The sequence below is a fragment of the Heterodontus francisci genome, chromosome 5 (assembly GCF_036365525.1).
Source record: "Heterodontus francisci isolate sHetFra1 chromosome 5, sHetFra1.hap1, whole genome shotgun sequence".
NCBI classification, from domain to species: Eukaryota; Metazoa; Chordata; class Chondrichthyes; order Heterodontiformes; family Heterodontidae; genus Heterodontus; species Heterodontus francisci.
The window spans coordinates 71,253,723-71,275,022 of NC_090375.1; the positions used below are offsets into that span (position 1 = coordinate 71,253,723).

The 21,300-nt window shown below is 38.9% G+C and overlaps 1 protein-coding gene across 4 annotated transcripts in view; it reads right to left on the reverse strand.

Moving 5' to 3' along the window:
* The window catches only part of otud6b (OTU deubiquitinase 6B), a 35,161-nt gene that overhangs the window by 4,195 nt on the left and 9,666 nt on the right, over positions 1-21,300 (reverse strand). Inside the window, exons 3-6 of one of the 4 annotated variants that reach the window (XR_010975049.1) lie at positions 20,286-20,384; positions 19,812-20,124; positions 4,591-4,652; positions 54-178 (exon numbers count right to left, since the gene is read on the reverse strand). Coding sequence is in view for 3 of the 4 variants with exons in the window: in XM_068031624.1 (XP_067887725.1) it covers positions 482-580; positions 4,591-4,652; positions 19,812-20,124; positions 20,286-20,384 (573 nt within the window). In the remaining variant the exon portion in view is untranslated. Of the gene's footprint in view, positions 1-53; positions 179-404; positions 581-4,590; positions 4,653-19,811; positions 20,125-20,285; positions 20,385-21,300 lie in introns of those variants that run through there. The other 3 variants (XM_068031624.1, XM_068031623.1, XM_068031625.1) reach the window with 3 other exon arrangements.

A 21,300-nucleotide genomic window follows, 5' to 3' on the forward strand; every position in this document is an offset into this window, starting at 1 on the left:
CACTAAGTAGTGAGGATTGACGCAAGGTTAAGGGATTTAAAAGTACTACTTGCTTTAGGTTTGGTGATGACAACACCATGAGGCCACGAAAGAAAGTTGTAATTCCATGTAAAATAGCTACAGTAAGCCATAAGAACTGATATAGTCTCTAGTGAGATACCCATGCTGTTGAGTAAACCTATGAAAGAGGCACAAATGAAATTTGACATGGAGTATAATAAGGCAATTATTTTTGCAAAGTCATTTGATCTGCAGTTTACCCAGTCAAGACATTATTGCATCCCCTTAACAAAACCTGATGTTTGTCGTCAGAATGTTAGACAAATATTAAATGGCATCAGGTGATAAGACTGAGAGAGAAAAAAAGCAAACTGTCTTAAAGTTACATAGACAATTTGCTCACCTTAATTTTCAAAGGTTAAAAAGCCTGCTTAAAAAATGCAGGTGCAGTTGATGAGGAATATACGAGGCTATTAGGAGATTAGGTGAGAATTGTGAAATCTGTAAGAAGTATCGAAGGACACCGCCATGTCCAATTGTAAGGTTTCCACTGGCACGTGACTTTAATGTTGCCATGGATCTAAAGACAGAAATATTTTCAATGTACATTTTATTGAGCAGGCTACAAGATTTAGTATTTTTACACTAATACATAGTAAGGAGAAGAGAGTTATTATAAACATTACAGAGAAATGGATAGGGCCCGGAATTGAGACAGCAAAAATTTCTGACTGATAATGGAAATGAATTTGCTAATGATGAGTTCAGAGACATGTGTGAAAACATGAACACAACAGCTAAAAGTCTTTTTAGCAATGGTCTTTGTCAAAGGAACCATGCAGTGATCGTGAAATAGTACTTAAAAATTTAGCTGATCAACCAGACAATTGACAACATGGGCAATTCATGCAAAGAATTCTCTCCAAATGGTTGGAGGATATAGTCCTCATCAATTAGTCTACCAGCGAAATCTCAAATTGCCTTCTGTTCTTTGCAATTGTACTCCTGCTCCAGAAAGTACTACAATTAGTTCATTTTTTCCAAAACATTTGAATGCTTTGCATGCAGGGAGAGAGACTTTTATCAAGGCTGATTTCTCAGAGAAAATTCATAGGGCCCTGAGACATCATATTAGACCATCGAAGACAGAGTTCAATTCAGGAGATTTAGTATACTATAAGAAGGGAGGGTCAAAGGGAATGAAAAGCTCCTGGTAAAGTAATAGGTAATGATTGTAAGACAGTACCTACCAGGGTAATTAAGTTGTTACGGTTCATTCCTCAGAAATAATCAGAACTAATTACAAAATCTTAGACTCTGAGCAGTTTGTAGAAGTAAATGAAGCACATTGTACCTCAAATGCTCGTGTTTTGTGATCAAGGTCCTGAGGAGAGGAATGCAGTCGATCAAGGGCTGGATAGTGGTAATGTGAGTGATCATGACACATATGACAGAGCTACTGCATCTACAGGCCAATTGCCTAGGTACTCGAGTGACATACATTCCAGGGGGGGTCAAGTGAAAGGAGGGATGCAGCAATTGTGGGACATGCAGGAAAAGCTACAGGCAAGTTTAATGTTGGTTGAATGCTCAGAATGATGACCAAGAAATGAGGTCCATGGAAAGAGTGATGAGCAAGAAAGCACAATGATAGCGAAAATGACTCCAGAAGTGACCCTTGCATCAGAAAAGATCAAATACTGCAGAAAGAGCCTCTGTTAGTGCATGAGGGAGATCTTGCAGTAGTCCCAGCAGACATAAAAGTGGAAGTAGAGACCATAGCTTGAATAGATTAGACAAATGAAATAAAGGTCACAGAACAGTCACGTAACAGGATAGATGTCCTCATGACTGTGTAGGTTTGGTGGCTGCCAATAAACTTGAGGATAAACTAAGAGGGGGAAAATAAAGGGAGTTAGAAAGTTGGAGAGAGTTTGGAGTTTATTCTGAGTGTCATGCAGGCCCCCACCTGCCAAGAATGAGGCATATAATTTCACCACATGGACATTAAACTTTAAATTGTTGCTGGGAAGATAACAGGGCCTATTACAAGGAATTGCCAGGCCTCTCACCAGAAAAACCTTTTTTGCATAATAGCAGACAGTGTTGGAACAAAGGAATCAGTCCCTGCTTCCCCAATAGACAGAAGACATGGTCAGACCAGTTTAGTCACATGATGAACTGGCTGAGTTTTTTGAATTTGAACTTGCCACCGAGTTTTAAAATTCAGAAAGCTGTTTGCTCCTGAACTCAAAAGACCTCTCTTCAGTCTGCTCTCATCTCGCTCTCACCAGCTTCGGAAACCACTGAAGACATATGAACCCCAAGAGAGAAAAGTCACCTACAGTGAACATGGGGTTTAAGAATAATACTGGGCCCCAACAAAAAGATCTACTTACAAGCAAGGACTACAGCGAGCTCGAAGCACAGTAACAAAAACCCCTTTTCAGAGATTGCCTCAAACCTCTCTATTTTTCTTCTCTTTTCTGTCTCTATTTGCATGTGCGCATCGTGTATGCATGCTAGCGTTGTGCGCGGCATGTATCCGTAGGTGTTAACCGAATTTGAGTTTAAGTTTTAATAAATGTCACTTTTTCTTCTTTAAACCTAAGAAAGCCTGTTTGTGCTGATTTCTTTGCCTTATAATTGGAAAGCAGTGAACAAGCATTCATCAAAGGGAAGCTAAAACACAGTGTGTTTAAAATTAAAACCCTGTTACAATAAGACCGGGTGAAGGCTGAGAAAGTCCCCTAGAAACCTTTCTAACCTGGTTTTGACAGAATTTTGGGGGCTCGTCTGGGATTTTACCCACAAACGAGAGAAATTGGAAGTGGGAAGCCAAATTGCTCCCAATCAAAAAAAGAGCAAGTTTTCAATACAGCTTTTCTTGTGGTTGTGTGTGCTTGAATACCAACATCTCTGCAACTCAAGCGAGTAGCTCTCCAAGCCAGAGCGAAGTAACTTGGGATAAGTTAAAAGCACCGTCTATGGAGAGGTTGAGGAAAATTGGCTGAGCAGTGTGGGATCACTGCATGTGGCAAGGCTAGGAAGTCTGAACTCCTAAGGCTAGTGGCCAACCATTTTTCTCTTGAATCTGAAGAAGCAGAAACAGGGTTAGAAGCAGACTCCGACAGGGTATTGTTAGCAAAGATACAATTAGAACAAAGGAAACTTGAATTTGAGGAAAGAGAGAGGGAGAGGGAGCCTTCCAAAAGGAACATGGAGAAAGAAAGAATATTCCAGAAAGAATCCAAAGAAGGAAAGCTTAAGCGGCTTGAGATAACTAGGGGGCGACAGTCACCCTAGTGAAAGCATGGCCAATATGGAGGAGCAGAATTCAGGGCTGGGTACAAGATTGCTAAAACTCGCTTAATTAATTCCAAAATTCAATGAGGAAGACGTGGAAGCATTTTTTGTGTCATTTGAGAAACTGGCAAGGCAACTAAAATGGCCAGCTGAGACCTGGTCTCTTTTACTACAAAGAAAGCTAACTGGAAAAGCCCATGAGGTTTATTCCTTGTTGCCAGATTAGAGTTCATCAAATGATGAACTGATCAAAAATGCTATCCTCGGGGCAGATGAATTAGTACCCAAAGCCTATCGCAAGAAGTTTAGAACCCTCAAAAAACAAGCTACTCAAACCTATCTGGAGACTGAAAGAAGTAAGCAGCTGGCTTTTGACCAGTGGCTGAGGGCTCTTAAAATACAGCTCAGCTATGAGAATCTCAGAGAAGTAAATCTGTTAGAGGAATTTAAAAACTCTCTCCCATTCTCAATAAAGACCAATGTAGAGGAGCAACACGTCCAGAGAGCCCGGTAGCGGTTGATGAGTTTGCTTTAATTTTTAAGTCGGTTTCCCATGGGATAACCTTTCCTAATCACCCCCACAAATCTGAAAAGGACAAAGGGTGGGAAGGTGATCTCCACCCAGGCAGTTCTGGGACAGAAAGGAAAGCAGGTGACAACACAAAGGGCCCTCCTCCAGCCAAAAGGGAAGGTGCTGTGAACAAGAGTGAGACCCAGAGACCTGTGTGTTCCATTGAAATAAGGTAGGGCATTTAAAAGCTGACTGCTGGAAACTAAGGGGGAAATCTATAGGGTTAATCAGGGCACACCCGCTCAGTGAAGAGGGGATCTGATGCAAAGCACAGCAGAAGAAGATGTAGCTTTAACTGCAGTAAGAGTGCAACCCAGGAAACTTACTATGGCCAGGGCAGGAAACGTTAATAGGATTCCTGAAGGTTTTGTGTCTGAAGGGAAAGTAACCCATACCCCTCAAGTGGGGCAAGCAACAGGAATAGCCAGGGTGGCAAAATGAAGGGTGATCTTGCATAAAAGGGGAAAAAAAAACATTCTGACGACAATCACATCTAGTAAATCAATTTAAAATCCAATTCTTCCTCATTACCAGTAGGATAGCAGTGTTTATTTTTAACACAGAATGTGCTAGTTATGATTGGCTAAAGGACAGTGAGAATATTATTCCAGTGAATGGACTAGCTTTTGTATTGATGGATTACTTCTATTATTACCTATCAATCAGAATAAATACGATCTAAAAATAGCTGCAGTAAAATAACAATTCCTTACCTCAAGTTGTCCGCCCCAGGCTGCTGTGTTGGCTACCTCATCACAGTACTTTTCAAATTCCTCTGAAATAGAGATACTTTTTGAAAGTATGACATTAAAAAAAGATTGCAAAGAGTATGACACAAATAGCATTATTTGCTCCAGCCAAAAAACTTAAATTAAAGGCTTGTAATTATTTTTTAAAAATTCAACAAAAAAACTTCTCAATCATGAAATTATATAGGGGATATCGTGGACAGAGAAATCCACATCCTACCGCTCTGTGGCACTCCAATGCAGTGTGTCACCTGCCCAAAAATTGTATTGTTTAAACAATAGCGAGATCCAAATAATAAATTCCTGAGATGGTATCGATGAGAACATAGGAAATAGGAAGAGTAGGCCATAAGACCCCTTGTGCCTCCTCTGCCATTGAATAAGATCATGGCTGATCTTCTACCTCAATTCCACTTTCCCACCCTATTCCCATATCCCTTGATTCCCTTAGTGTTATAATGCATATTAACTGTATTTAATTGTATGTAGGTAGTGGGAATTAACTTGCTTCCCTAAAATGGAGCAGATTGAAACTGTGGTTGTTGGGTGAGGAGGTGGGTGTTTTTAACGCACATCTCTAAATAAATGCTTATAAAAGTGTGTAAAGATTTTCTCTAGTTCTATTCAGCGTCTAGCTGTCTGGATTATAAAATGGTAGCAGAGAATAGCTGCCTACAGGTGAAGGTTGGAAACTAAGAAAAAACACTAGAGAGAAAACGAAAATCCTGGTGGTCATTGTTGAAAACGGCAGAAAGAAGTGCGAATCGTCAGGGTACGATTACCCTTCGATGTTCTCGGAGTCTAAACCATATGACCAGTGGAAGAATGAAGTGGATATGTGGGCACAGGCTATGTCCCTACCAAAGAGAAAACAAGGTCACTTCCTGCAAGAAGTAAAATCAGAACTGAAGTATTTTGAGAGATGGATGGCTGTCAGCTGTATAGTGCTGAAAGTTTGGACCTTCTACTAGAACTCGCTCTACTAACTCATTCTACTAGAGAACGATCTGTTAAATGTCATTGAGGCATAGTCAGAATTTGATACATTTTGGAAACAGATGGTCATTCCATGGAAGAATATATCATGGACTTTAACAGAATGTATAAAAAATTGACAAAAATCAATAAGGGGATACCTGGATCAATACTAGCATTTAAATTACTGAATTGTGCTAAAGTGTCTCTTATGGACAAACAACGGGTTCTAATTAATGTTCTATTTTCGGAGAAGGAGACCATGTCGGATCAGATGTCTGCTGCCTTAAAGAAGTCCCTGGGTAAACAGTCATTTCCTTCAGCCCTTCATGGAACTAATGTGACATTTAGCAGTGAAACAAAGAATGGAGGACTCAAAGATTGCCAGATTTCAAAATGGTCCAGATACCGTATCAATACAATGGAAGGATTAAAGACAGACAAAATGAGGATGACAGCATCTTTAACAGATCTGGCTATTATAGATGGCAAAATTGGAACAGTAATAGGTGAATGAATCGCAGGAATGACCAAGGAACAGTTAATAAGTGCTTCAGGTGTGATTCAAAGTATCATTATGCAGTAAACTGCCGAGCGAAAAGGCAGGATCCTCGAAATGACACATGATGAAAAAACACACCCTTTTTTTTCAGTTCACCCTTACTGAATCCTTGTTCACTGCTTTCCAATTGTAAGGCAAAGAAACTAGCCAAACAGGTTTTCTTAGGTTTAAAGAAGAAACATTGAACTTTATTAAGCGTAAATTCTAATTTGGTTAATGCCTATGGATAGGCGACACACCCACGCTAGCATTCAAACGCGATACACACATGCAGATAGACAGAAAAGAGCAGAAGAAATAAAGTGGAAAAGTTTGAGGCTATATCTGAAGATGGTTTTAGTTACTGTTCTTCGAGCTCGCTGTAGTCCTTAATTGTAGGCAGGTCTTGCTTTTTGTTGGAGCCTAGTATTCTTTTTAAACCTTGTTCGATATAGGAAACCTTTCTCTCTTGAAGTTCACGTACCTTCCATAGGTCCAGAGGCTTGTGAGAAAGAGATGGAAGCAGACAAGAGAGGTCTTCTCAGCACAGGAGCAAACAATCTCTCTCAAACTGTCTGTACAATTCAAACAAATTCAGGTTGCCCAGCAGGTTAGTCATGCGACTAGCTGGCTTGACCATGTCAGTTTGTAGATTCAGCCATCTTAGCAGTCACCCTGGAATGTGAGCTTCCTCACCTTCAATGTCTGGTGATCAAAGTCCATTGTGGGTTGAATGTGTCAGCAAATGGTCCTTTGTCTCCACAAGCACTTTTTTTTCCAGCCAAATGTCTGGTGATTTTTTTAAAACAAGTCCTTTCTTCACTCCAGCAACTGTTTAAAATCAATGCTCATGTGACAATTAATATGCCTCATGCTTGGCAAGTGAGGGTCTGCACGACAAGAGACATGTGTGAAAATATGAACATCATGGTCATGAATACTGCAGCTCAAAGTCCTTTCAGCAATGGACTCTGTGACAGGAATCATGCAGAGATTGATAAATAGCTGCATAAAATGTTAGCTCATCAACCAGACTGCAAGGATGGTTCATGCAAACAATTCACTCTAGATGGTCGGAGGATATAGTCTCTATCAATTAGTCTATCAACAAAATCCAAAATTGCCTGCTGTTCCATGCAATAGTCCTTCTGTGCTCAAAGGTAGTACAATTGCTTCTATATTTTTTCCTGCACATTTGAATGCTTTGCATGCAGGGAGTCAGGCATTCATTAAGGCTGAGGTTTCAGAGAAAATTCGGATAGCAGTGAGGCATTATATATGACATCCTGAGACAGACTTCAAGTCAGAAGATTTAGTACACGATAAAAGAGGTCATAGCGTGTGGAAAGATCCTGGTAAGATAATTGGTTATCAAAAATGGCAATGAAACTGTTAAGGTTCATTCATCACGATTAATCGGAATTAATTACAAAATCTCTGACTAAGCAGCTGATAGAAGTAAATGAGGCATCTTGTCCTCAAATGCTCATGTGTTTTGTCATCAAGATCCTGAGGAAAAGAATGAAGTAGATCAAGGGATGGATAGTGATAACTGTTATACTCCAGAAAGCTTGCCATTGAAGGATTACGCTGGAGCCAGTCTTTACTCAGTGTTGCATTTATTTTACAAAGTACAATTACAAACATGCAGCTCCTCACTCAAATCTTCATCCAGTTTCATTAAGTGTCTCCTTACATATACTCAAGTAAGACCCTAATTAACACCCTCCACCTGCATATGATTAAATACAATGAACAGATTCCCTTTTTCTTTAAATAAAACTTAGAGTTTTAACATGCACAAATATTTCAAACCAAATCAACATAAATTTCATATTCTGTACAAAGCATTACACTGCAAGATACCCCTCCTCCAGGGCCCCCGACAATTTTTGTATTACAAAAAGAAATACTTATACAGATAGTTAATGACTTGCATGTACCCATTTAATTTTTAAGGTTTCCTTTCTGTCCAGCATTTGTTTCAAGCTAGCAAGATCAATCCTTAATCTTTTCTCACTCGCATGTTTTGTACAATGTACAATATCCAACAATGAATGATTATCTACGTAACAATCAATGATTATCTTATCTTTAGTACGCCCCTTGAACAGGATCCCGCCTAAAATATTTGACATAAAATTCCATATCCACTGCCTCCACAAGAGCCAGTGTTTCCACAGTTAAAGTAGTTTTAACAACCCTTTTTATTTTTTTTTTTTAGGTCCCCAAGCTTTAGGACAACATTTCCCATTTTCACTCATCAAAAATAGTATGAAAGCAGCTGCACTGGAATACCCATCAGCAAGATTAGCATGTGAAGCATCACTAAAAATGAACAGTTACATATTCGTTGGGTCACCTAAGGATGGGAACTTAAGTATGCATTTCCCCACATTTAATTTTTTTAATGTTTTATCTGTCCTTAAAACATTCTCACCATTTGGGTTGTTCATCATAGTACTTAACTCCAACACATCAAAATTAGCATCTTGTCTAGTCAGAGTGCACAACCAGTTTAATTGGCCAATCAAGCTTCGCAATTGCTTTGTCTCTTCTATAGATATATCAGCTTTCTGGGACGACCCAGCACGATTGACCAGGATGGGAGTAAACTCCCATTGTTGATTAAAGTTATTCCAGACCTACTCTACTTAATATCTAAGCCAAGATATTTAAAAGCCCCATAAGCCTAACTCCCAATTTTCAAATTCTGCAGTACGACCCCATAAGAAATCATCAACAACATGCCTGAAAGTTTCCCTTTATGATACCAATAAAACTTTGCGGGAACTTCTTTTAGTTGAACACAACCAATTTTCAGCAAAACAGATCTCACCGAGAAATACCACACCCTGGATGCATCATGAACGCCATTGACACATTTGTTTAGTTTCCAAAGTTTTCCTTCTGCATCTGCATCTGTTTTGGCGGTTTCAGAAACACTTCCCTCTGAAAAGTATCACCCTGCAGAAACGTGGCTCTTACGTTGATTGATCTAGACTCCTATGAATATGTGGCCGAAAGAGCTAAAAAGATTTCGACAATTCCTTTTCCAGCTGTGGGAAAGTCCACTCTCACATCCGAATCAACCCAGTCGCTTTTCAAAACCCCTCACAACTAGCCTTACAAGTCACATCTGCAAGGAGTTTTTCAGTGCAAATCTATGTTACAAAGCTGGGTACCACTGAATAAACACCAAACTCTTTCCAACTCCTTGTTTTGCCTCTCATTAGGTTATTCTCAAGTTTACTGGCAGTCACCAAAACTTCAAGGTCATAAGGACTTCGAGTTCTATTGCAAGACTGTTCTTCAGCCTTCATTTCATTGTGTAATCTGTTCAAACTATAGCCTCTATGAGCAACTTCTTTAAGGACTACTACTGTAAGTTCTCCCTCTCGCACTATCAGAGGCTCTTTCTCCAGTACGGTCCCTGATGCAAGAATCACTTCCCGATCCACTGTTAGAACTTGCACTGCACTTCCTTATTCCCCACTCTTTCACCCCATTCTGCCAGTCCATGGAGCTCACTTCTTGGCCATCATCTTGAACATTCGACCAATATTTAAACTTGCCAGTAGATTTTCCTGCACATCTCACAATTGTTGCATTTGTCCACACACTAGACCCTTTGGAATATACATTACCCGAGTACCTATTTGGGGCAATTGGCCTTTGGATGTGATAGCTCTGTCCTGCGCATCGTGATCATTCACATTACCACTATCCAAACCTTGATCTATTGTATTCTGTTCCTCAGGACCTTCACCATAAAACACAGGAGCATTTGAAATACAAGCTGCCTCATTTCCTTCTATCAGCTGCTCAGATTCTGAGACTTTGTAATCAATTCGGATTAATCATGAGGAATGAACCTTAACAGTTTGAGTTCCATGTTTGATAACTATTGTCTTACCATCACGACCTATTACCTTACCTGGGTCATTCAATTCCCTACAATCCACTCTTCGACTACACCAAATCTCCTGAATTAAATTCTGGCTCAGTTGTCCTTATACAATGCCTCAGAGCTCTCCACATTTTCTCTGAGATCTCAGCCTTGATGAATAACCATCTCCCTGCATGCAAAGCATTCAAATACGCAGAAAATTAAACTGAATTAATTGTAGTATCTTCTAGAGCAGGAGGACTGTTGCACAGCAAAGAGGCAATTTGGGATTTCGCCCATAGACCAATTGATAGGGACTATACCCTCCAACCATCTGAAGCGAATTCTTTGCATGAACCGCCCATGCCAGGGCAGTAGTCAACTTACAGTTTGGTCGGTCAGCTAAGATTTTATGCAGCATTTCATCGATCACCTCAATTCCTTTCACAGAGCCGACTGCTGAAAGGACTTTCAGCTACAGTATTCATGACCATAATGTTCATGTTTTCACACGTCTCTGAACTCATCATTAGCAAATTCACCTCCATTATCAGTCAGAAACTTCAATGGAGTCCCAATTCCAGTCACTATCCATTTTTTCATAACATGGTCTATAATAACCCTCTTGTTCTCAATATGTATTAGTGTAAAAAAACTAAATTTAGTCGCCTGGTCAATAAAATGTAGAGTCAAAATATTTGTCTTTGTTCCTTACCTTTAAATCTTTGACAACTACCTCATTAAAGTCACATGCCAATGGAAAGCTTACAATAGGACACTGTGGCATCCTCTGATACTTTTTACAGATTTCACACTTTTCACTAATCTCTATTTATCCTTGTATACACTTCATCAATCACACCTGCATCCTTTTGCAGGATGCATCCTTTAGCAGGGGTTTTAATCTTTGACAAGAAGGGTAACTATGTAACTTTAAGACAATTTGCTTTTTAAAAAAATTCTTATCACTTGATGCCATTAATACTTCTCTGACAGTCAGAATAGAAACAAGAGGTTTTGTTAAGGGCATACAGGTGGCCCTGGCTGGGTAAGTGGCAAATCCACTGACTTTCCAAAAACAATTGCCTTATCATGCTCCATATCAAGTTTCATTTGTGCCTTTTTCAACAGTAAAAGCATCTCACTATCAGTACTGATGTAGTCTCTAAAGTGGCTTACTCAAGCTATTTTACATGGAATTACAACTTTCTTCAGTGACTTCAATGTGTTGTCATCATCAAACCTAAAGCCAGTAGTACTTTTATTCTCCTTAACCTTGTGTCAATCCTCACTACTGAGTGTATCCAGATAACATTTTAACCAATCTGCTCCACACAATGTTAACATACAAGCACTATCTATCACAGCACAGTTGAATGAATCTGTAACGAACACATTCATCGCAGGACTAAAACTCCTTGTGACTAGTACAATTTGTTCAGATTCATCATCTTCCTCTTCTGCCTCAGAATTTTCAATGTCATGTAATGAACGCCGCCTCTCCACTTTGGGCAGTTCATTCCGTAATGATACTTTGCGTCATACCTGAAGCTCCTATTAACTGTTCCTTGGGCATTCCTGGGATTCATTCACTCATTATAGCTATTCTAATTGTTTTCTGCTGTAATATCAGACCTGCTAAAGGTGCTTTCATCCTCATTCCTCCTGTATTTATCTTTTCCATTGTGTTGGTGCCCGCACCCAGTATCTGCACCATTTTGAAATCTAGCAATCATACAGTCCTCCATTCTTTGTGTCACCGCAGAATGTCCTATTTGTTCTACCATGACTGCAGGAAATGACTGTTGCCCTAGAAATTTTAAGGCAGCAGACATCTGATCCAACAGGGAGTCTTTTTTCCAAGAACCGAACCCCAATTAGAACCAGAAGCCTGTCTATATGTGACGCTCTAGCACAATCTAGCAATTTGAATGCTAGCACTGAACTAGGTGGTAAAAGGAGGAGTTGGGCTGATTAGGAACCATAAAGGGGATTTACACATGGAGGCAGAGGGCATAGCTGAGGTATTAAATGAATACTTTATATCTGTCTTTATCAAGGAAGAAGATGTAACCTAGGCAATAATGAAAGGGGAGGTAATTCAGACTCTAGAAGGGTTTACAATTGATAAGGAGGACATATTGGATAGGCTGTCTATACTTAAAGTGGATAAAGCACCAGATGAGATGCATCCAAGGATACTGAGGGAAGCAAGGGTGGAAAATGTGGAGGCACTGGACATAACTTTTCTGTCTTCCTCAGACTCGGCGTTGGTGCCAGAGGACTGGAAAATTGCAAACATTACACCCTTGTTCAGAAAAGGGTGTAAAGATAAGCTCAGCAACTACAGCCCAGTCAGTTTAACTTTGGTGGTGGGGAAACCTCTGGAAAGAATAACTGAAGACAAAATTAATAGTGACATGGACAAATGCAGGTTAATTAAAGAAAGCCAGCATGATTTCTTGAGAAAGTCATGTTTAACTAGCTTGTTGGAGTTTTTTTTGAGGAGGTAACAGAGAAGGTTGATGAGGGCAATGCAGTTGATGTGGTGTACATGGACTTACAAAAGGCGTTTGATACAGTACCACACAACAGACAGGGCTAAATTGTGGCGAGTCGAAGAGACTTAGTAGTTGGCAGGAAAAAAGACAGAGGCGCAAGGGGAGAGCCAACTGTGCAACAGCCCCAACAAACAAATTTCTCTGCAGCACCTGTGGAAGAGCCTGTCACTCCAGAATTGGCCTTTATAGCCACTCCAGGCGCTGCTTCACAAACCACTGACCACCTCCAGGCGCGTATCCATTGTCTCTCGAGATAAGGAGGCCCAAAAGAAGAACAGACTTGAGAGAAAAGTTATAGCTCATGGAATAAATGGGATGGTAGCCACATGGATACGGAAATGGCTGAGTAACAGGAAACAAAGAGTAGTGTTTAATGGATGTTTTTTGAGCTGGAGGAAAGTTTGCAGTGGAGTTCCCCAGGGATCGGTGTTGGGACCCTTGCTTTTCCTGATATATATTAATGACCTGGACTTTGGTGTACAGGGCACAATTTCAAAGTTTGCAGATGATACGAAACCTGGAAGCATTGTAAAACTGTGAGGAGGATAGTGTAGAACTTCAAAAAGACAGACAAGTTGGTGGAATTGGCAGACAGGTGACAGATGAAGTTCAAAGCAGAGAAACATGAAGTGATTTATTTTAGTAGGAAGAACATGGAGAGACAATATAAAATAAAGGGTACAATTCTAAAGGAAATGCAGATGGGACTTAAGGCTAAAGTGAATCTAATTGCTAGGGGTTTTGAAGAGCAACTAGATAATACAGATGTTAGACTGGACTCTTCCACAACTGGAAAATTAATCTTAAAAACCTTTTTAGCTCTTTTTACCCCACATACTCATGTACAGGAATCAACATAAAAGTCACATTTCTACAGGGTGATACTTTTCAGAGAGAAGTGTTTCTGCAACTGCCCAAAGAGGCAGCAGATGCAGAAGGAAAACTATGGAAACTAAACAAATGAGTCAATGGGCTGAATGATACCTCCACGGTATGGTATTTTTTCAGTTGAGATCTATTTTGCTGAAAATAGCTTGTGTCCAACTAAAAGCAGATACCACAATGTTTTATTGGTATCGCAAAGGAAAACTTCCAGGCATCTTCATGATGCATGTTGGCGATTTCTCATGGGGCAGTACTGCAGAATTTGAGGAATGTGTTATTAATAAGATTAGAGTAGAATTTAAAATTGGGAGTCAATCTTGAGGGGCTTTTAAATATATTTTTTAAATATAAAGCAAAGTAGGTCTGCAATAAATCAACAATCCTATTCAGAAACTGTTATTCCATCCCAGTTAAACATGATAGGTCAACGCAGAACGATGATGTTATATCTAAAGAGACAGAGTAACTGCAAAGCTCAATTGGTCAACTGAACTGGTTGTGCACTCAGACTAGACCAGATGCTAATTTTGACATGTTGGATTTAAGTGCTATGATGAAGTAGCCTAAAGTAGAGAATGTTGCGCAGGCAAATAAAACATCAAGACAGTTAAATCTGAATAAATGCTTACTTAAGTTCCCATCCTTAGGTGACCCAAAGAACATCAAGCTGGTCATTTTTAGTGATGCTTCACATGCTAAGCTTCCTAATGGGTATTCTAGTGCAGTTGCTTTCATAATATTTCTGATAGGCGAGAATGGGAAATGTTCTTTAGCTTGGGAAGCTAAGAACATCAAAAGGGTCGTTAAAAGTATTTTAGCTGCCGAAACACTGGCTTTTGGGGAGGCAGTGGATATGGGATTCTATTTGTCAAATATTTTAAGTGAGATTCTGTACAATGGGTGTACTGAAGATAGTATACCCATTGATTTTTATGTAGATAATTATAGATAATCATAATGGAATATTGTACACTCTATGAAAAGTCTGAGTGAGTAAAGACTACATTTTGACCTGTTGGCTTAAATTAAGCTCTAAAATTAAAGTCATCAACTTGGATTGTTTTACCAAAGTAAATGCATGTACAAAGAAATTCTTGGGGGTCGTGGAGCAGAGGCATCTTGCAATGTAATGCTTTGTACAGAATATGGAAGTCTTTGATTTAACTTTTGAAATTTTGGTTGTACATATAGACTCTAATATTTTTCTTTAGAGAGAAAAAAAATCTGTTAATTACATTTAATTGTTTGCAGGTTGTGGGCATTGACTGGGGTTCACTTCTGCCCCTATAAAATGGAACAAAAAGTAGTTGTTGGGTGAGGAGATATACGTTTGTAACTTGCATCTCTGTAAATAAATGCTGAAATAAATGTGTAAAGATTGGCTCTAGTTTTATCCTTCACCACCTGGCTTTCTGGATTATAATATTTAGTGTTCAAAAATCTATCGATCTCAGTCTTGAATATACTCAACAATTGAACAGACTCAATGTGGCCCACTGGGGTAAAGAATTCCAAAGGTTCACAACCCTGAGTTAAGCAGTTTCTCCTCATCTCAGTCCTAAATGTCCAATCCTTTATCCTGAGACTATGACCACTAGTTCTACAATCTCCAGCCAGGTGAAACAGCCTCTCAGCATCTACCCCATCAAGCCCTCGAAGAATGTTATACGCCTCAATGAGATCACCTCTCATTCCTCTAAACTCCAGAGAATATAGACCCATTCTACTCAATCTTTCCTCATAGAACATTGAGGAATCAATCTAGTGAACTGTAGCCTCTACATTTGCCCATTCTGACCTTTCTGTCCTTGGACTGCTACAGTGTTCCAATGAAGCTCAAAGTAAGCTCGAGGAACAGCACCTCATCTTTCAACAGGGCATGTTACAGCCTTCCAGACTCAACATTGAGTTAAATAAGTTTGGATCATATCCTCTGCCCCTTTTATTTCTTTTTTTTTTGCTGGTTCATTTCCCTCACCTCTCCCCACTACCCCGTACTTTCTTAATCCCTTAACTTTGTCTTTGAAGGACTGCTATTCTGTCATTTACACCTCATCCTCACATCTTTTGTTTCTTTATTTGGCTTCGTACGATTTTGTCACTTAATCTCTCCTGCCCTCCACCCTATCACAGACCTTTCCTTTTGTTCTTCTTCCCCCTACCTCCTCCCTTTCACTTGCTCAAAGCCCATTACATTTCTAACTTTTTTGCCAGTTCTGATGAAAGGTCATGACCTAAAATGCTAGCTCTTGTTCCTCTCTCCACAGATGCTGCCAGACCTGCTGTGTATTTTCAGCATATTCTGTTTTTGCATGGTCACACTTCTGACTTGTGCCTTGTTGTTGGACAGGCTTTGGGGAGTCAGGGGGTGTGTCACTTGCCACAGAATTCCCAGCCTCTGACCTGCTCTTGAAGCCACAGTATTTATACAGCTGGTCCAGTTAAGTTTCTGATTAATGGTAACTTCCCAGGATGTTATTGGTGGGATTCAGCAAAGGCAATGTCATTGAATGTCATGGGGAAATGGTAACATTCTCTCTCATTGGAGATGGTCATTGCCTGGCACTTGTGTGGCTCGGATGTTACTTGCCACTTATCAGCCCAAGACTGAATATTGTCCAGGTCTTACTGCATTTGGACATGGGCTGCTTCAGTATCTGAGGGATTGGAAATGGGACTGAACACTGCAATCAAAGAACATCTTCACTTCTGACCTTATGATGGAGGAAGGAGCATTGGTGAAAGCAGCTGAAGATGGTTGGACTGAGGACATTATCCTAAAGAACTCCTGCAGTGATATCCTGGGGCTGAGTTGATTGGCCTCTAACAACCTCAACCATCTTCCTCTGTGCCAAGTATGACTCTAATCAGTGGAGAGTTCCCCCTCCCCACCCCCACCCCCACCCCAATTCCCATTGATTTCAATTTTAGTATAGTTTCTTGATGACTTGGTCAAATACCCTTGATATCAACGGCAGTTACTCTGATCTCATATGCTGAATAAAATTGAATCTGTTCCTTTTCTGATTTAAAACTGAGCGTTTGATCTTTATTTTCTTGAATTGCTGGGAACAGGAATAAATGTATTATTTCCTTTAATGCACTTTGTACCAGCTTCTACACGCTGGAGACAAAATTTTAATGTTTTTTAATTCATCCATCTTGAAATTCAACAAATTTAGTGTATATGATTCTTGATGGGAAGTTTAAAAAATACAATTTAATAAAGTGAAAAAATAAATGACCAAATCCACACTTACGCAATCCTCCACAATAGCCTACTTTTACTGTCTATCCCACAATACCTAGCTCCAATTTTCTCAGGAGGAATTCAAGGGTCAAAAATGAGATTTATATAAATTAGAGCACAGAATGATACCACTAAGACAATCATATTAGTGCTAGCTTTTCAATTGAACTTATTTATTCTAATACAATTTCCCCGCCCTTTCATATTCCAAAAAGAAGTTATCCATTTGGTATAATCATCTCAGCAAATAGTAAATATTCTTAATGATTACTTTCTCAAAGTATTCACTGGGGAAAACACAACCAACATGCACTTCACAAATAAAAAGTACCAGAAGTATTTCTGGACTTCGATATAAATGCGGCTGAAGTTCTTACCAAGCTGAAAAGGCTTAAAACAGAAGCATCCAGGATTTGATGGGATTTATCCCAGAACGTTGAAAGAGAATAAAATTAGAATGGCAGAAAATAGAGTCTTCGGAAAAACTTTAGATCTGTGATAGTTTGTGTATTCCACCACGACAAGTTTACAAAAGCAAAACACTTTACAAATAACGAAACAGGAAATTATAAATGGGAAAAACATTACAAAAAGTATGAAAATGTGTTATAACAGGGAAGTCAAATAGCAGAAATAAAGAGTTTTAATGATTTTATATGAGATCCACACACAATTTTAATTTGTAATAACAAATACACATCATTGTAACGATACCTTCTGTTCTTACGTTTGTGTGCGTCATGTGTCTGTGTATTGTATGTAGGAGTGAAAGTAAGCGAAATTCCATAGTTTAGTGTTCCTAGTCCAAGTCAAATAAGCTCCCTGCATCCATATTATCTAAAAACCTTTGACGTTTTCTCTCAATTCTGCCTACAAAATTTTAGTAAATATGTAAATAGTTAAAAAGCTAATGTTTTAAGTCAATAAGTTATAAAATCAGATAGAAAAAACTCAAAACAAAAACAGAAGAAATCTGAAGATTAGTTACCTGTGGGACACTACAAATTGTGCGTCACAAAAGAATAATCTAGCTTTGATTTGTCAGTGTTTAGGAAAGTGGTTTTCAGAACAATTTTTTTTAAAAATAAGCTGTTGATGAGAATGTCCTGGAGGTAATTTTGTAATAAAATACAAAGAAATTGTTTATTGCACTTTTAACAAAGAAAATATCTCAAAGTACTTCACAGGAGAGAAACAAATGCCAAGCACTAACGGAGGAATCAAGCGGAGATAAATGAAAACATGGTCAAAGAGGAGGTTTTTGATGGTGGGAGAATAGGAGTAAGTGGAGGAGTTTAGAAAGAGAGAGAGTAAGCTGAGATAAAGGAATTCTCTGCCACAAACAATGGAGTGCAGTGGAAGGGGTTGTTAGGGATGGAAGACAATGCATAGGAAGCCCAAGTTGAAGAACAGAAGAGCATGGAAGAGGTTGAAGAGCTATGGTGGGCAAAGACCAAAGAGATTTCTAAACAAAGACAGTGATCTTGAATTCAATCCATTGAGGGACAGGAAGCCAATGGAATTTCGTGAAATCGAAGTGATGTGTGAGGTCAGCACAGGGCAATATTCAGGCAGAGAAGCTTTGGACAAGCTGTAGTTTAAGTAAAAGTGGAGCTAGTGAGAGATGCCCATTGGAGGGGTCAAATCTAGAAGTAAAAATTGCCTGGATAAGGATTTCAGCAATATGAGGGGTAGAATAATGGCACAGGCAGGCAATGTTGTTCGGTCAAGGTAAGCAGTCTTGGTGATGGAGAGGGTATGGAGTTTGAAGCGCACCTTAGGGATGCACAGAATACTTGGTGTGTTGGATTCACCCCAAGGTAAAAGTTGAGGAAGGGCAGCTGCTAAATAGGATAACCTCAGCTTTACAAATACCAAGTTTTAGAAAGTTCTGGCTTAGCCACAATTTAATGTCAACGATCTGGCAGTCAGTAAAGTGACAATCATAGAGTCAATGATCGCATTAGAAAAGTGCAGGTGGGCATCATCAACATACAAGCCAGTAGTTGATCCCATCACTATGAACAACGTCCCGTATTTTGTGGTCAGCAGAGAAGCAACTGCGCTCGTCGATGACCTCAAAGATAGCTGCCCACGAAGATCTAGCGATCTGTGTGGTGCGGACTTCCTTTTTCCCAATATCAGTTTAAATCTGGTGCCAAGTCAAGGGGATCTCCAGACATCCAGCAACGGTGATGTCATAAAGCAAGGTAAGCAGCCAATCACAAATGAAGTATTCTCACAGACAGCAACACAGAAAACAAAAATCACGATCCCTTTATTGTTAATTTTAAATTTTACAGCTAGCAAAATAAATTATTGGGGCATACTCATTGGTAGAAGCTAAAATATCAAACTTTATTAAAATAATTAAAATGTGGAATTTACCATAATGGAGAAATTTGACATTTAACAAATAGAAAATGACTCTTCCAGGGTCAGTAAGGCTGTTTAGTAGTAATTATGAACTTAGTATGTCGTTAAAAATCCAGTTACACCTCATTCAATAAGGGGCACTTCTTCAAGGGTTTTTATAGCAAGACAAAGAGTGGAAGTTCTCATTAATTCAAAGATCTCCCATTTACTGCAGTCTGAGGGGACCTTAACAGTGCATCATCTGGAAAATCATCACTGGCAGTAGGTTTTGGATTTCCAGGTTTAACCACACATGTGCAGACTCCAGAGGTTGCTGCCAATTTCAGAGGAGTAACAAAGGTGAAAGCTGACAGTCTTGCCATCATTACGATGACAAAATCCTGGCCAAAATCACTGAGATCAACATATAAACAAGGAAAATGAGGCAAATTGAGATAAAGTCTTATGGCACTCCCAAGTTGCATGTGTGTGAGCAGGACGAAAAGTCATTGCTAGAGATTCTAAAAAAAAAATAAAAAAGTAACATGTGCTGGCTAAAGAACACTAAGGGCCTCTAATAGTAGAAAAAACAGTGCAGCACAAGTATATTTGAAAACACTACAATACTTGTTCCTTTGTGCAACACAGAAATAAAACACAAACATGACTGCAAGTTAACTTTTAACAGAATCAGTAACAAAGTATTTGAAGCATCACACTAATACTTACCAGGTGTATACATGTCTCCAGTATTAGAATTGGTCAGAAAAGGGAGGAAATCATCCATGTGACTTCTCATATATTCAGCTGCCTGTGTCCTTAGTTCTGCAAGGGTCAATAGACTACTCTGTTTTTTAAGTTGATCTTCAATAGCCTTGTACATGCAGTGACCATCAGATGGGATCTGCTTGATCTGTAACTGCCTTTTAGCAAGGATTTCAGCAAGTCTCTGATTTTCCAGGTGTCTGGCTCCTTTCAAATTCTCTATTTCAGCTTCAGCTATTCGCTCTTCTCTTTCTTTGTCCTGAGCAGCTTTCTTCTCCTTGTATTGGAGTTGAAAATATATATTTTTAAAAATGTTAGTCATTCTCTAATATTTGATCACAAACACTATTTTGAACTTAAAACACTGCACTGCATGTTTTAGTTTTAAAAAAATTAAGAGCGAAAATATGATCAAGATATTTATAGACAAAAACATACCCTTCTCTTCTGAGCTTTGGATACCCGAGACTGCTTAATTTCTTCTCCATTTTCGATCTCCAATTCTAAATTTGCAATTCCATTGGTAGGAGATTCAACCTAAAGGGAAAAAATATGATCAGAACTTAAAAGCTATCCTCAGATACCCATTTTAACATAGTTTTAGAGCATTAATTTATATTATGGAAATCATATGACTAAATTCCAAAAACAGAACACCAAGACTTTCTGTTATAAAAACAAGAAATGCTGGAAATACTCAGCAGGTATGGCAGCATCTGTGGAGAGAGAAGCAGAGTTAACGTTTCAGGTCAGTGACCCTTCATCAGAAGGCTTTCAGTTGCCTTATCGATTTGTCCTGTGAATACAATAATAGCTGAAAACATGTTAGGTATACTACAACACTTTAACTACATGCGTCAATGAAATTAAAACCAAACTGACTTACAGAATCTATAATTTTTCTCCCATGAGAAATAGAAATGACAATTTTTTGTATGTATGTATGTTGTACAAATATTTTGATATAAAAAGAGTAAGGACAAGTACTGCAATAATGATTTTAAAATGTTCTGGATAACTTGGTGACTGCAAGACTATGGAGTAGCTTGTGTATGTTAAAAATGCACAACATTTTAAATTGCAGCTTTTGATTGGTTACTCATGAGTTGCTGAAGGCAGGAAGCTACAGCATAATTTTGTGATAACACACTTTGTGCCTGTTACTACATAGTCCCAACTACAATTCCTGCAAGTTGGGCAAATTATGACTGCATTGGTAAATTTTATGAAGTAAAATTAAGATTTTTTAATCCATGAAAGTAATTGCTCTACATAATTAGGCTCTACCATTAGCTTTGTTTCAAACTGTGAAGGAATGAGGTGATAAATTGTATGAAGTTTTGATTTGATTACACTGAAGACTTTATTTTCCTCCTCATGCAGAATAAGTTTCATCGACAGTATCCACTTCCGTAGGTTTCCATGGTAACGCTCCAATTTTTAAAATTGTGTT